General features: G+C 54.1%; 1 protein-coding gene across 1 annotated transcript in view; it reads left to right on the top strand.

Annotated features, from left to right (window-relative positions):
• The first annotated feature begins 6,253 nt into the window (after positions 1-6,253).
• IGFN1 (immunoglobulin like and fibronectin type III domain containing 1) overlaps positions 6,254-17,007 on the top strand; it is a 47,240-nt gene continuing 36,486 nt past the window's right edge. The window contains exons 1-6 of the mRNA XM_077839589.1: positions 6,254-6,369; positions 6,682-6,838; positions 9,832-9,838; positions 10,917-11,039; positions 15,908-16,047; positions 16,596-16,695. Coding sequence (XP_077695715.1) covers positions 6,254-6,369; positions 6,682-6,838; positions 9,832-9,838; positions 10,917-11,039; positions 15,908-16,047; positions 16,596-16,695 — 643 coding nt within the window. The remainder of the gene's footprint in view (positions 6,370-6,681; positions 6,839-9,831; positions 9,839-10,916; positions 11,040-15,907; positions 16,048-16,595; positions 16,696-17,007) is intronic.

Raw genomic sequence — 17,007 nt, 5'->3', positions numbered from 1 at the left:
CGATGATGGGGCTGGTGCCCTGCCGGGGCTCGGGGGTCCCGGGTGCTCCTCCGTGCCGGGCCAAGGGGCAGTCCCTCCGGATATGCCCCATCGCCCGGCAGAGGTAGCACCAGGCCTTCCCCATGGAATAATGCACCCGGTAATGGGCCACCTGGTAGGGGACCAGGAAAGATCCCTCAAGCGCCTCTCCGTCATGCATCGCCGGCGTCACTTGTATCTTGTATCTGATGAAGTTCAACAAGGACAAGTACAGAGTCCTGCACTTAGGACGGAAGAATCCCATGCACCGCTACAGACTAGGGACCAAATGGCTCGGCAGCAGTTCTGCAGAAAAGGACCTAGGGGTTACAGTGGACGTGAAGCTGGATATGAGTCAGCAGTGTGCCCTTGTTGCCAAGAAGGCCAATGGTATTTTGGGATGTATAAGTAGGGGCATTGCCAGCAGATCGAGGGACGTGATCGTTCCCCTCTATTCGACATTGGTGAGGCCTCATCTGGAGTACTGTGTCCAGTTTTGGGCCCCACACTACAAGAAGGATGTGGAAAAATTGGAAAACATCCAGTGGAGGGCAACAAAAATGATTAGGGAGCTGAAACACATGACTTATGAGGAGAGGCTGAGGGAACTGGGATTGTTTAGTCTGTGGAAGAGAAGAATGAGGGGGGATTTGATAGCTGCTTTCAACTACCTGAAAAGGGGTTCCAAGGAGGATGGATCTAGACTGTTCTCAGTGGTAGCAAATGACCGAACAAGGAGTAATGGTCTCAAGTTGCAGTGGGGGAGGTTTATGTTGGATATTAGGAAAAACTTTTTCACTAGGAGGGTGGTGAAACACTGGAGGAGGTGGTGGAATCTCCTTCCTTAGATATTTTTAAGGTCAGGCTTGACAAAGCCCTGGCTGGTATGATTTAGTTGGGGATGGGTCCTGCTTTGAGCATGGGGTTGGACTAGATGACCTCCTGAGGTCCCTTCCAACCCTGATATTCTATGATTCTATGATTCTATGCACCTGCCGGCGGAACGAGAGGATGTGACGGGGGGGGCGGGGTCTTTGCAGCCGAGCGGGAGAGGGCTGATAATGGAGATTGGTTTCCTCAGGGTAGAGAGGGCAGGCAGCAGGACAGCATTAGGGAGGAAAGGAGGAACGGAGGTCAGAACTACACGGGCACCGAGGTCCTCCAGCGGCTCCAGGGGGACGAACACGCCCCCCACTGCCAGGCCCTTCTCCACCGCCTCCTTGGCAGCCGCCTCCGAGGCAAGGAAGAAGATGACCTTGCCATACATTTTGGAGGCTGCCACGATGGCCGTGGGCCCCACCACCCTCGCCAATGCCCTCACGTAGGTCTCCACGTGGGGCGAGGCGGGCACCAGTAGGCAACAGACGCCATGCTTCCTGGTCAAGGTGGGGAAGGGGCCCCGACCGCTAGGGATGGTAACAGCGGTGGTGGCTGGGAGAGATGATGTAGTAGTTGGCGGGGGAGGCCGCCGCCAGCTGGGTGTACGCTCTGGGGGCTGGAGGGGGGGCGCCCGCGGCGCTGGTGGAGGGAACAGCGGGGAGGGACGCTGCGGCCGGTGGTGGGGCTGCAGCAGTGGGGGCAGCCCCTGCCATGGAGGCCCTAGTCTTTTTAGCGGGGCTCTTTCCCTTCTTTTTGCCCCGGCCCTTCCCGCCGGCTGGGGTGGGTCCTCCAGAATCAGAGGGGGCGAGGGATGTGGCAGCCGCGGAGATCACCCCATTGCCTGCTGCTGCCAGTTCCCCAGAGGGGGCGATAGCAGGTGGTTCAGCAACGACGGTTGAAGTAGAGGCTGGGGGGGGGCATCGGGAGGGCAGGCAGGGGAGGGGAGCAGGGTCTGCCCCAGGGATCCCACCCGCCATGTCTCCTGCCATGATGAGCTGTGAGGGAGGGGAAGGAGGGGAAAAACACCGGAGAAAGGGGGGGAAAGGGGAAGCAGGTCAACCACTCCTCCCCGCTAGGCTGCGGGCAGGGGAGGAGGGTGCTGAAATGGGGGGGCAGATAGGGTGTCTATCAAGGACTTGTGAGGGGGTCAGTCACCGACAGAAGATGGAAGTCCAGCTCCTCTAGCTGCACTAGGGGAGGGAAGGTTACAATAACATCAAGGGGGTGCAGTGATCAACCAAAATTGGGTGGGGGAGAGAGGGCCAATCAGGGCAAGGGGGCCGCAAAGGAAGGGGAGCAAACAGGCTGGGGATGGGGCAGGGGAACCAAGGGGCTAGGTGTAGGGCTGGGGCGGGACAAACAAACCAAACCGCAGAGGGGAAAGGGCGGGGCAGGCACACAAACTGGGCTCGCAAGGGGCTTAGGCAAAGAAGCTGGGGGGGCAAAGGGCTGTAATCAGAGGGGGGGCAGTCCAAAATAAGGGGGGGGCACGTGCACCCAGGCGCACTTGCGAAAAAGTCACTGTGTGGTTGGCTGCTGCTGCAGGCCCAAATGGTGGAAACGGGCGCAGCCGGCGAGGCAGGCAGCTGAGTCCCAGAGGCAGGAGCTCGAGGCAGATGGTGAGTGGCCGGGGGGGGGGGAGGGGAGCAATGGTGGGAGTGGGGGGGGACACAGATGGACCGGGGGCAGGCTCCACACCACACCCCCCTATGTCCCCACACACACAGTCAGGACCCCCACCACAAAAGCGCAGTTCGAAAATCACTCAGTCCTCAGTGGCCCCCTCCACAGTGGTCTCCAGAGTCTCTGTGTGCTCCCCCGGCAGCCGATGGGCCTCTCCGTCCTCTTCCTGCTCCAGGCTCCAGCAGCTCCCAGGACAAACGCAGCAGCAGCAGCTCCAGCAGCCCTGGCGGCCAGGCAGGAAGGATCCCGCACAGGTGGCAGGAGTGGGGTCCTGGCTTCTCCCTCCAGAGGTGGGTGGGGGGTGGGGGGCAGGCCAGCAAGGCCCCCCCTCACTCAACAGCAGTGGCAGCAGTAATCCAGGAAAGGAGAGAGCTCCAGCCAGCCGGGCAGCCCAAGCTGACTGACCTCTCCCTCCTGCAGCGGGATCTTATTGCAAACCCAGGAGGCGGGTGGGCACAAGCCCACCCACTTCTAAAGGCCCCTCCCCCAGCCTAGCGGGAGGGACCACTGGACCCAGGGACCAACTGATTGCGGGGGACAACTAATGAAAAACAGGGATCGGAGTGAAGGTCAGAGGTTCAAAACAAGGGTACCAGATGAGGATACCGAGCAGAGAGCCCCGGACAGCGCCCACTGCTCCTCAAAGCTGTCAAGGGAGCCAGCGGACGCTGCCCAGTGGAACTCTGCCCGGATGCATGAGACGAGGGAGGAACAAAAATAGGCCCTGCAGTCGCAGAGCACCCCCTCATCCAGCATCCTCCTCCTGGTGTTATAGATGGAGACTTTGGCCAGAGCCAGGAGGAGGTTGATGAGGAGGTCTCGCAACTTCATGGGGCCATGGATAGGGTGTGTGAAAAGGAATAAGTGTGGGGAAAAGTGCAGCCAGAACCTCAACAAGAGGTTCTGGAGGAGCCGGAATAGGGGCTGCAACCTGGCACATTCAAGATAGGCGTGCGCCAGGTTCTCCCTCATGCCGCAAAAGGGGCAGGCCTCAGATATAGGGGTGAACCGCGCCAGGTGCATGCCTGTGCTCACGGCGCCATGAAGGAGCCACCAACTGATGTCCCTGGTGGGCCGTGGGACCAAGGTGGAATAAAGGCTGGCCCACCGGGGCTCCTCACCTCTTTAGGTGGAAGATAGTCCCGCCATTTGGTGTCGGGGCAGGACACGAGGGTGTGGAGCACAAGCGTGTACAGATGGTTTCTAGGCGCAGTTTGAAACCGGACCGGCTGCCGGGTATGCAGCTGGCTTGGAGTGTGGGAGTGGGGAGGCCGGGGGGGCTTGTGGAACAGGGGCCGAAGAAAAATATCTGGAGGGCCAGGGGTAAGGGGTGGGCGCGGAGCACCCTCTCACAGAGCTCACCACAGGAAAACGAGAAAATCAGGTGACAATGCAGCTTTCACCTCCTGGAGTATGCGCCTAGGGGTTGGAAGGGTGGAAAGCCCCATGCGTCGACCGAGCACGCGGGGTATCACCCAGTCCCTCCCTCATAGTCCAGAAGGTCTCCGACTCTGGTGGTTTCTGCCAGGACCAACCTCCGACACACCGAGGGAGACTCCGCCACCTGCAAACGGAGATCGAGGTTGAGTAGCAGGGGCTCTGAGAGGAGGTCCGCCCCCTCCGTGGCCACAAAGGACCTGGTCACCGAAAAAAGCTTCCAGGTCTGGAAAAGGTCCTGGTAGAAGACTGGCAGCTCAGAGAGGTCTTGCAGAAGACCTTTCGGATGGAGAAAAAAGAGCTGCTGGTCATATCAGAGCCCTCAGAGGTGGCGGAGGAAGGCGTGCGCCAACATGCTCCACGCCGGACTGCCTGCACCGTAAAGGAGCCTCTGCAGGGCCTGGAGGCGGAAGACATGGACCAGGCTGCGCAAGCAAACCAGGCCCTGTCCTCCTTCCTCCAGGGGAAGACTCAGGACCCCTGCAGAGACCCAGTGCAGCCCCGGCCAGAAAAACTCCAGAGCCATCCTCTGGAGCCTGGCCAGGATCCTCGGGGCTGGGCTCAGGGTGTTGAGCTGGTGCCAGAGCATGGACAGGACTAGCTGGTTCAGCACCAGTGCCCTCCCTTACAAGGAGAGACACCGGAACAGTCCTGTCCCTCTCCGCAGCCGCTCACCCACCCTGGCCTCCAGATCCTGCCAGTTCTCCAGTGGAGAAGGATGCGTGGTGGATAGATAAACACCAAGATAGAGCAGCGGACCTGCACTCCACCTAATGGTTTGAAGCACGGGTGGGAGGGAGCTCACCTGCTACCCATCCCCGACCACCAGGCCAGAGCTCTTGACCCAGTTGACCTGGGCTGAGGAGGCCACTGAGTAAACGGTCTGGCAGGCCTCCATCCTCACCAGGTCATCCGGGTCCTGGACCACGAGGAGCACATCGTCGGCATATGCCAACAGGACCAGCCGCAGCTCCAGCTCCCAAATCATCAACCTCCGGCAGAGGAGATGGAGGAAGGGCTTGATCACCAGAACATACAGCTGGCCCGAGAGGAGGCACCCCTGCCGTACTCCCCACCCGAAGCTGAACGGCTCGGTCAGGGTCCAGTTGAGCACCTGGAGAAAGCCCATGAACTGGGGCCCAAAGCTGAAAGCCCGCAGGGTGCCTAGGAGATACCCGTGGTCCACCACCCGGACAATGTTTCGACGTTTACCTATGTCCGGGCGGAGGCCCATTGGTCGTGCCACTCCCAGTTGGACTGCATCTATTTGTCACACTTCCACTTTTCACGGGCCCACTCCTCCAACATCCAGCTGGCCCCCTTTTCAGATCACTGTCTGGCCACTGTGATGGCCTCTCTCTGTGCGGAGAGGCCAGGGCTGGCCTATCTGCATTTTAACAGCAGCTTGCTGGAGGATGTGGGCTTTGTGGCGTCCTTCCGGGAGTTCTGGCTGGCCCAGCGGGGGCAGCAACATGCCTTTCCCTCGGCGTAGCAGTGGTGGGATCTGGAGAAGGTGCGTGCCCGGCTCTTCTGCCATGACTACTCCCAGGGCACCTGCCAACGGAGGGATGCAGCAATAGTGCAGTTGGAATGGGAGGTCTTAGAGCTGGAGAGGCATCTGGCCACCAGCCCTAAGGATCCATCCCTTTGCAGAGCATGCTGGGAGAAGCTGGAGGAGCTCCGGGCCCTCGACGACCGTTGGGCCCAGGGTGCTTTTGTTTGATCCCGCATCCGCCTCCTTTGGGAGATGGATCGCGGCTCCTGCTTCTTCTACACCCTGGAGAAAAAGAGGGGGGCCAAGAAGCACATCACGTGCCTTCTGGCGGAGGACGGCACCCTCCTCACGGATCCAGTGGAGATGTGCGAGAGGGCCCTTCTACGCACACCTTTTCTCCCCGGATCTGACTGATCCTACTGTTCACAGAGTGCTCTGGGATGGACTCCCGATGGTCAGCGTGGGCGACCGGGACTGGCTAGAGCTGCCTCTCTCTCTGGCCGAGTTCTTGGAAGCCCTCCGCCGCATGCCCACCAATAAATCTCCGGGCATGGACGGGCTGATTGTGGATTTCTACCACATGTTCTGGGGCGTCCTGGCCCAGACCTAGTCACTGTCTGGCCCGAGTCTTTGCAAAGCGGGGTCCTCCCTCTCTCATGCAGGTGAGCCGTGCTTGCCTTATTGCCAAAGAAGGGGGACCGCTGCGACTTACGAAATTGGCGTCCCGTCTTGCTCCTCAGCATGGACTACAAAATCGTAGCAAAGGCCATCTCGCTGTGGCTGGGGTCCATGCTGGAGGACGTGATCCACCCAGACCAGAGCTACACCATCCTGGGCCGTACCATCTTTGATAACCTGTATCTGGTCTGGGATCTCTTGGAGCCTGGGAGTAAGGATGGTCTGTCGTTCTCCCTCCTGTCCCTGGATCAGGAGAAGGCATTAGACAGGGTGGACCACGGGTATCTCCTGGGAACTCTGTGAGCATTAGGCTTCGGATCCCAGTTTGTGGGTTTTCTCCAGGTGCTGTACGCTTCCGCAGAGTGTCTTGTCAGGCTCAACTGGACCCTGACCGAGCCGGTCAGGTTCGGGCAGGGAGTACGGCAGGGGTGTCCCCTCTTGGGCCAGCTGTACGCTCTGGTGATTGAGCCCTTCCTCTGTCTCCTCCGTAGGAGGTTGACGGGGTTGGTGCTTCGAGAGCCGAAGCTGCGGCTGGTCCTCTCGGCATACGCCAACGATGTGCTCCTCGCGGTCCAGGACTCCGACTTGGCGTGGCTGGAGGCTTGCCAGACCGTGTACTCGACGGCCTCCTCCTCCTGGGTCAACTGGGTCAAGAGCTCTGGCCTGGTGGTCGGGGACGGGTGGCAGGCGAGCTCCCTCCCACCCGCACTTCAGGCCATCCGGTGGACGCGGGTCCACTGCTCTATCTCAGCGTTTACCTTTCTGCCATGCATCCATCTCCACCAGAGAACTGGCACAGTTTACAGGGCAGGGTGACGGAGCTGCTCCGGAAATGGACAGGACTACTCCAGGGCCTCTCCCTTCGAGGGAGGGCACTGGTACTCAATCAACTAGTCCTGTCCATGCTCTGGTACCAGCTCAACACCCTGGTCCCGGCCCCGGGTTTCCTGGCCAACCTCCGGACATCGATTCTGGAGTTCTTTCGGTCAGGACTGCACTGGGTCCCTGCAGGGGTTCTCCATCTAACCCTGGAGGGAGGGAGGGCAGGGCCTGAAGTGTCTGCACACTCAAGTCCATGTCTTCCACCTCCAGGCCCTGCAGAGGCTCCTTTATGGTGCAGGTAGTCCGGCGTGGAAAGTACTGGCGCACACCTTCCTGCGCCGCTTCTGAGGGCTCCAATACGACCGGCAGCTCCTTTATCTCGATCCGAGAGGTCTTCCACAAGACCTCTCCGGGCTGCCGGTCTTCTACCAGGACCTCCTCCAGACCTGGAAACTGTTATCGGCAACCAGGTCCGTGGCGGTCACTGAGGGGGCAGATCTCCTCGCGGAGCCCCTGCTACACAACCCCCAGCTCCATGTGCAGGTGGCGGAGTCCCCCTCGGTGCACCAGAGGTTGGTCCTGGCAGAAGTCACCAGAGTCGGAGACTACCTGGATTATGACCGGGGAGACTGGCTGGATCCCCTGACGCTCACTCAGCGTATGGGGCTCTCAAGGCCTTGTACTCCCCAGTGCGTACTTCAGGAGGTGAGGGCCGCTTTGCCGCCTGCTGCTTGGGCTTACCTTGACCGGGTCCTGCATGAGGGCACGCCCCGCCCACCCTCCACTCCAGGCCCTCTGGACCTATTCATCGGGCCCCAGCCCCATGGACCCAACCGGTCCTCCCGCCCCTTCTCCGTGAGCCGGCTGCATGACTTGCAGCCAGTTCATTTCCAGACCACGCCAAGGAAACACGTATACACGCTCGTGCTCCACACCCTTTACTTCCTCACCCTTGCGTCCAGTTCCGACACAAAGTGGCGGGACCTCCTGCCACCTCTAGAGGGTGAGGAGCCCTGGTAGGCCAGCTTATACCCCACCCTGGTCCTGAGGCCCGCTGGGGATATTGGCTGGTGGCTCCTTCATGGGGCCATGAGCACGGGCGTGTATTTGGCGCGGTTTACCCCATCCCTGACACCTGCCCCTTCTGCGGCGTGAGGGAGACTGGCGCATGTTTACTTGGAGTGTGCCAAGTTGCAGCCCCTATTCCGGCCCCTCACAAATATCCTGTTACGTTTCTGGCTGCACTTTTCCCCTCATCACCTTCTCTTTGCACTCCCTATCCATGGCCCCACAAAGTCACGGGACCTCCTGGTCAACCTCCTCCTGGCCCTGGCTAAAACGGCCATCTATAAAACCAGGGAGAGGAGGTTGGCCGATGGAGACTCCTGTGACTGTGGGGCTTGTTTCCTATCCTCTATCCGTTCATGTATCTGGGCAGAGTTCCTCTGGGGAGCATCCACTGGCTCCCTTGATGCCTTTGAGGAGCAGTGAGCGCTGTCTGGGGTTCTCTGCTCGGTGTCCCCGTCAGGTTCCCTTCTTTTGACCCTTTGACTGAACTCCTGTCCCTGTTTCACTAGTTTTCCCATGGAATCATTTGGTTTCCAGGTCCTGTAGATCCTCCCCTTAGGCTGTATGTGTGTGTGTGTGTGGGGGGGGGGGGGCGGTCCTTACGCAGTGGGCGGGCTCCCGCCCACCCACTTCCCGAAACCCAGTAGGTACACCCACCCACTTGAAACTCAACTGAGATTGACCAAGCTCTTCTAACACAGGCCACCAAAGGGGAACAACATTCAGTTCCTATCAACTGGGACTTAATTTGACCCAGCCACCTAGAGATAAATGGCTCCTTACCTATTACCAACTCCCTGAGTGAACCACTCCCCCTGGGGACTTTATTTTAAAGGAAGCAGCACAAAAGAAAAAGAAAATTAACATTGCTGCCATCCAGAGTTGAATGAATGATGGAACCCCGGCTAGGCTGGCTTGACTATTTGGGTCTCTGTGCATTGTGCTGCCATGAGGAGGTGGCTTTGAGTCCTGCACTGCCCAGGTTTACTTGGGCTGGGAGCCTTGCAGAGGTTCTGTTGCTCCTGAGCGATGTCTTCCTAGCCAGCAGTTGGAGCAGAACTGGCCTACTCAATGTGAGCTCTTTGGCTGGAGAAAGCGTTGCTAACCAGGCACAAAAGGAGTGGGGAGTAAAAGATTGGGAGAGAAAATGGACTGGCCTTCCCCCTTCAAAATAAATCTCAGCCTTTACAACTTAAACCATAACTGGTGCTTTAGGCCTCATGCCTGGTCCCACTGAAATCAATGGGCTTTTTGGCATTGACTCCAGTGGGAGCCAGACCAGACCCTAACTCAGTTTGCTGGAAGCTAAAAGCCCAGAGTGAAGAATGTATTTTTGGTTGTAGAGGTGATGGTGCCCCATAAAGGACAGTGACTGTTCCTGAATTCCCTTTACCTCTTGCCCTCAGTTTATTTTTACAGCTTCAGAATAACACAGAGTGGTGAAGGATGCTTTTGTGAAGGTCCAAGCCCAACCTGGATCTTAAATTTTGTTGTTTCACAGTAAAATGCAAGTGTCCCCATTATTTTTACTAGCCAAATTAAGCTATTCTTCCCAATTAAGTTGTGAGATGCACATGGGGATCATAGAAATGAGGGCTGGAAGGGACTTTCAAAGGTCATCGTCCATTCCCTTGCACTGAGATAGGACCAAGTAAACCCAGACCATCCCTGGTGACAGGTGTTTGTCTAACTTGTTCTTTAAAACCTCTAATGACGGGGATTTCATAACCTTCCTTCATAATCTGTTCCAGTGCTCAAGTATCCTAGAGTTAGAACGGTTTTCCTAATATCTAACTTGAATCTTCCTTGCTGCAAACCAAGCCAATTACTTCTTGCCCTACACTTGGTGGATATGGAAAACAATTGAACACTGTCCTCTTTGTAACAGTCTTTTATATATTTGAAGACTGTTTTAAGTTTCCCTGTCAACCTTCTCTCCTTTAGACTAAGTGTGCCCAGTTCTTTCAACCTGAGAACACTAGGCAGCATCTGGGGGAAGGAATCAAGGGAATATGGAGATGCAATGGTGGAATGTTATTATATGTGTAAATTGGCTTGAATAAATAATCCGGTTTAGTCCTCTAACAGCTTGGTTACTTCAATCATAACATACTGATAGTTTATAAGCAATAATGAAAAGATCAAGGGTAGTGGAGGTGGAATTTGATGCCTGGAGGTGATTCTTTGAGGAATAAGTGGTGGAGGTATGCTAATTAACTAGGCTTTCTCCTCCCGAGTGCTGGGGTCTAGCAGCTGAGGATGGGGCAAACTGATGCAGGCAAAATAAGGAAAAGATTTTAAATAGCTTCTGGGTATTAGGTCTTTCCACACACCCCAGGAGTTATGAACCTCCCCAGGCAATGAAACTGTCTTCTATTTTGCAGGAGAATCCACTAAGCTGTAGCGCTGGCCTCCAGAATGACAATGGAAAGCTGTAGGGCAGGTAAGAACAACAGAAAGAAAGAGAAAGAACAACAAACCAAGAAACTGTGAACTCGACCTGTGATCTTCATCAGAAATGAGCCATTCTTGCCTTCTTGTAGTTTGTGTTTAATATGTGATGTGTCCTCTGTCAGGGAACTATATCTTGTCAGGTCAAATTAAAATCTCTGATCTGAACACCCAGAACTTGAGGAATGTCTAGATCCACATCTGACTGTTGCTGTTCAGATCTCTATTTCTTTTTACGAATTTGTATTACAGCAGTGCTTAGAGGTCCCAACTGGAGCTGTGCCCCATTGTACGGGGCATCATATATAGACATATTAAGAGACACTTCCTGCCCTGAAGTGTTCACAATGTAACTTGAATTCATGTTAATTTTTTTTTTCTCCAGTGAAACCCTGCAAGAAATCTGCCATCCCAGGGGTGACCATCAAGCAGTTTGTTGAAGTTATTCCAAAAGGATGTAGCACGCCTGACTTTGAGCGAAAACCCATCACCCTAACGTTACAGGAAGGTGAGACTCTCTTAAGAAACAGTTAATCTCACAGAGCCAGATTCTTGATCTCAGCCCTTGCCTGCATGAGAAAACTATCGATTTAATTGTCAGTTTTGAAACAGTTAATTCAGTACAATTTTCTTGTGTAGCTAAAGCCTCAGTCACATTGGTATAAGTCTGGAGTAACTCCCTTGATGGCAGTGGAGTTATTATTGCTTTACACCATGTAAGTGAGATCAGAATTTGGCTCATAAGGTATAAACAGAGTCATTTGGACTCTACAGCACGTTGATCTACTTCCACGTGATCAGAGTAAAATGTTTTACAGTAGAAACTTCAGCAACTTGAGCTGATTTATTTTCACTTTCCGCTGAAGCATTTAAAAAGCTCAGTGTTGAGATTAAGCCCCCATTAAAGTGAGGGGTGGCAGGAGGGACGGATACCTCCATTTGTGTGATGCTGGCCCCACTACATCAAGTAGTGTGATTGAGGTTGCAGCAGGGCCGGATTTCCAGTTAGGCACAGTAGGCACATGCCTAGGGTCGCCGATGCTCTAGGGGTTCCTAAAAGTTAAAAATGGGTTAAAAGTTAAAGTTAATCCATACAGCTCTCCTGCTGGCAGCTGGGCTCCTGGCGTGGGTTGGTGGCCACCCAGCATGTAGGGCTGGAGTCGGGTCAGCATCCGAGTCAGCCTGCCTGGGGAATGCTGTGAGCCACAGCTGGGTGGGGCAGCTACTGAAGGTGCTGGGAGCATCCCAGCCCCTTCCCAGTCTTGACCGCCATGCTGCCTCTGCCCCATGCCAAGGAGAGAGTGGGAGGGGCGTGGCCGGCGCTGGGCTGCAGGAGGGATGGAAGACACCCGGGGACCGCTCACCATGGGGAAAGGTGCAGTCCTCCCTTACACCTCACCTGGGGTGGGTGGGCTGCACCACGGCTCGGGCTGGGAGCGCTGTGCATGTAGGGTTGCCAGATGTCTGTTTTTTGACCGGAATGCCCAGTTGAAAAGGGACCCTGGTGGCTCCAGTCGGCACTGCCGACTGGGCCGTTAAAAGTCCAGTTGGTGGTGCAGCGAGGGCCCAGGCCTGAGGGAAGTGGCTGCCAGGACCCTGCGGCCCTAGGCGTATGGGCAGCCAGGGAGGCTCTGCGTGCTGCCCCTGCCCAAACTGTTGGCTAAACAGCTCCCATTGGCCAGGAACCGAGATCAATGGGAGCTGTGGGGGTCACCCATGCGCCTAGGGCCGTAAGGACCTGGTGGCCAGTTCCTGGGAGCGGCGGTAAACACCGCTGGAACCCTGCTTCCTGCACCCCAACCCTCTGCCCCAGCCTGGAGTCCCCTTCTGCATCCAAACTCCCTCCTGGAGCCGGCACCCTGTACCCTCCCCAACACCCTGCCCCAGCCCTGAGCTCTCCCTGCACCCCAAACCCCTGATCCCCGGGCCCACCCCAGAGCCCACCCACCCCAGCCGGAGCCCTAATCCCCACCTCATCCCAACCCCCTGCCCCAGCCTGGAGTCCCCTCTTGCACCAAACTCCCTCCCGGAGCAACCCCCCTCACACTCCAAATCCCTGCTCCAGCCCTAATCCCCCTCCTGCACCCCAAACCTCTCATCCCCAGCCCCACCCTAGAGCCCACAACCCCAGCCAGAGCCCTCACCCCTTCCCACACTCTGAACCCCTTGGCCTCAGCCCGGAGCCCGCTCCTGCACTGCAAACCCCTCATCCCCATCCCACAGTCCAAACCCCTAGCCGGAGCCCTCACCCCCCTGCACCCCAACTTCTTGCCCCAGACCGGAGCCCCCTCTTGCACCCTAAACCCCTCATCCCTGGCCCCAGCCCAGAGGCCTCACCCCTTCCCGCACTCCTAACCACTCAGCCCCAGCCCAGAGCCCCCTCCTGCACCCCAAATCCCTCAGCCCAACCCAGAGCCCACACCCCCAGCTGGAGCCCTTTCCCCCCACCCCCTGCCCCAGCCCAGAGCCCTCTCCTGTGCCCTGAACCCCTAATTTGGGGGTTTTAAAGACCTGGCTTCACAAAGCCCTGGCTGGGATGATTTAGTTGGTGTTGGCCCTGCTTTGAGCAGGGGATTGGACTAGATGACCTCCTGAGGTCTCTTCCAACCCTGATATTCTGATTTCTGGCGCCACCCCAGAGCCCATACCCCTAGCTTGAGCCCTCACCCCCCTCCTGCACCTGAACCCCTTGCCCCAGTGAAATTGAGTGAGGGTGGGAGAAAGTGAGCAACAGAGGGAGGGGGGATGGAGCAAGTGGGGGTGGGGCCTCGGAGAAGGGGTGGGGCAGGGTGTTTGGTTTTGTGCGATTAGAAAGTTAGCAACCCTACGTACATGGTCTTGTGCCTTCCCAGGGAGGCTGTGTTTATATTTGCTTGTGTTTAATATTTTACGGAAAACATGAACGTCAGCTGTAGGCAGGGGAATGCTAAACACGTTGTGCTTAGGGGCGCGTCAGGTGTAAGTCCGTCCCTGGATTGCCGTGTGTGGTATTTACAGGAAGGCCAGTTCATCATCACCAAAGGCCTGATCCAAAGCCCACTGAAATCAGTGGAAAGACTCCCGTTGATTTCAATAGACTTTGGATCGGGCCCTAGAGCAGTGTTTCAGATTGTATTTATGGACTCTGCAGAATGTGGCAAAGCCTGTGTAAAGTCCCTAACTCTGCAGAATGAATAGATTTCCAGCACCTGCAGGTTTCAGTTTTCTCCTCTCTCTCCATACAAAGAAAAGGAGTACTTGTGGCACCTTAGAGACTAACCAATTTATTTGATCATAAGCTTTCATGAGCTACAGCTCACTTCATCGGATGCATACTGTGGAAAGTATAGATCTTTTTATACACACAAAGCATGAAAAAATGGGTGTTTACCACTACAAAAGGTTTTCTCTCCCCTCACCCCACTCTCCTGATGGTATTAGCTTATCTAAAGTGATCACTCTCCTTACAATGTGTATGATAATCAAGTTGGGCCATTTCCAGCATAAATCCAGGTTCCCCCAACCCCCCCCCCCAAACACTTTGAGCAGCGGGTTGGACTAGATGACCTCCTGAGGTCCCTTCCAACCCTGATATTCTTCTCAAATAAATTGGTTAATGAGTGGGGTGGGGGGAGAGAAAACCTTTTGTAGTGGTAAACACCCATTTTTTCATGCTTTGTGTGTATAAAAAGATCTTCTATACTTTCCACAGTATGCATCCGATGAAGTGAGCTGTAGCTCACGAAAGCTCATGCTCAAATAAATTGGTTAGATTCTAAGGTGCCACAAGTCCTCCTTTTCTTTTTGCGAATACAGACTAACATGGCTGTTACTCTGAAATCTCTCCATACAATTATGTCACTTGTCCATGGACTGTTGTGCCTTTTGTAGAGGGATGCAATGCCCCCTAGTGGTACCCCAGATTTTTACCAGGGCCACCTCGCAATAAATGGAGTACTTGTGCCATCTTAGAGACTAACCAATTTATTTGAGCATAAGCTTTCGTGAGCTACAGCCCACTTCATCGGAAAGCTTATGCTCAAATAAATTGGTTAGTCTCTAAGGTGCCACAAGTCCTCCTTTTCTTTTTGCAAATACAGACGAACACGGCTGCTACTCTGAAACCTTGCAATAAATGTGGTCCTTTATTATTATGTTTGGTTGTATTTGCATAATGCCAGAGGCCCCAGGCATGGACTATAGGATCCTGTTGTGCTAGCCGCTGAATGGATGGTCCCTGCCTAAGGCTAGTCAAAAATTCTCTATTGAAACTTTTTTCCAACAGAAAATTGGAGTTTGAACAAAATGAAAACTGTCATCGGGAAGGGTCTGCTTTCTGTGAAAAGTTTCAATTTTTTGTTGGAAAATAATTTTTAGTTTTTGGCCGTTTGGGGCTGAAAACTGGAAAAAAATTGTTTTTCAATAAAAATTCTAACTTTTCTCTGAAAACAAAGACCATTTTCTGACCACCTCTACTGTCCTCACATCTGCTATGCAAAAGGGACCCTCAGAAAGTAGCATTTAGTGGTCACAGATTTACTGTCTGTGCTTGGGACAATTTACTGCATATGTGTTGGGAAGATTGCAAAAGTAACCAATGTGTCTCTCAAGGTGAAAAGAAGAGGAGGGAGCTGTGTGGAGTCAGCATAAGCCAAATGGACAAGATGCTGAGACAATGCAGGGAATATGGCATAACTGTTTTGCACTGAGGGTAGAGCCTGATTGCTCATAAAGGGTTAATGAAAATTTCTCTGTTAAGAGGACATAAATTCCAAATACTGAATAGAGTTTTTATGCTGGATTAGGGATCTCTCTCTTGTTTAAAACTGTCCTTTCCTTTTATATCCACTGATGATTGGAATCACTGGTGCTATTTGCTGATGGTGGTGCGTCTGCCAGACTGGTGGCCAGACATGGCTAAATAGCTGAGCTCTCATCAGTAGCTGTCTCAGTGTGGGCGTACCCAGCATGTTACAAGGTTTCGAACTGAGATCCTTAAAATTCATATGCAACAACCTTAATAGATTATGTACCCAACCCCCCAACACACTTTTCTAACAGAACATTAAGGTTCTTTTAACATTAACATGTGGGAAAAAATCAAGTTGGGCCTGAAGTGGACCCCCAAATCCACCCCACACCCCCACAAATGTTGGTGTGGTTGAAATCCAGATCTGGATCTGAAGTTTTAGGCTTAAACTCAGTCCTACGAAAAATGCATTTTCTGCCTAGAAATAAAAATTCAGGGAAGAAATCCTATTGGTCAATGGATGAGTTTGAAAGACACTTTCCAAGTCAGCTTTCTGAAAAGCAGTCAGCTCAACTGTTGCTTAGTCCTATTTTATCCAGGCTCCTTCCTCCTCCCTAAGTGACTAATTTTTTTGCCTCTTTTGAAAGGTAAAAATGCCATCTTCAGGGCTGTGGTTAAGGGTGAACCCCCACCCAAGGTGATATGGAGGCGGAGCAAAGAAGAAATGAACAATCCTGACAAATACCAAATGTCTTTCAGTGGCATTACAAAAGAGTTCATCCTGAAGGTAAGGGTCAGCTATGGCATATTGGGCCCAGCATAGCAGAGAGAAAGAGATAGGAAGAGAGAAACCCAGCCTGGGATAGCAGGGGGGCTGTGGGTCTGGACATCAACAGAGCTGTGTAGGGAACCCAGGACCAGAATAGCAGAAAGTGTTGCAGCTCAGGATTGAAGGGCATCAGCAGATCTCTGTACAAGGAACTCAGGACTGGAACAGGAGGGGGTGTTAGAGGTCAAGACTGGGGTGTATTGGAGGAGCTATGTAGAGTCAAGTTGCAGGAACTTCACCCTGGGCTTTGTAAACTGAATTGTCCCAGAGGAGCACAGTTGTCTAGATGGATCATGGATGGAAGTGAGTATGGGTGGCATTGAATCTGCAATAACACCCAGCACTAAAGCAAACAAAGCTTTTAGGAATGTCCTGGGAACAGAAAGAGGATCGAGGACGATACTTTGCAGCTACTTCATAAGGAGATGAGCAACAGGGAAGAGGGGCAGATTCCTCATTCACCATTGCAGGCTGCTGCCAGCTCATACTATCTTCTTCTTTTTAAGATAAACAAACTCTCTGCAGAAGATACTGATTTGTACTATTGCTCTGCTGTGAATGAGTATGGGGAAGCTGCATGCATTGCTGGCCTCAAGGTTATACCAGGTAGGACTGGCTGGGTCCTGTGTGAAAACCATCTGATTTGAGTTTCACAGAGAACAGTCTATGCTGGTGGTTGCTCAGAGCATTGTCCAGGTTTCCTTTCTCTAGGAGAGGGAGTGTTGTACACACAGGAGATTGGACTTCTTCAGTCACTCCTCCTACTTTGGTGATGGATGGAATAACAGACAGACAAAGAAAAGGAGTACTTGTGGCACCTTAGAGACTAACCAATTTATTTGAGCATGAGCTTTCGTGAGCTACAGCTCACTTCATCGGATGCATACCGTGGAAACTGCAGCAGACTTTATATACACA

The sequence above is a fragment of the Eretmochelys imbricata genome, chromosome 21 (assembly GCF_965152235.1).
Source record: "Eretmochelys imbricata isolate rEreImb1 chromosome 21, rEreImb1.hap1, whole genome shotgun sequence".
Classification (NCBI taxonomy): domain Eukaryota; kingdom Metazoa; phylum Chordata; order Testudines; family Cheloniidae; genus Eretmochelys; species Eretmochelys imbricata.
This window is presented reverse-complemented; position numbering and strand designations above follow the sequence as displayed.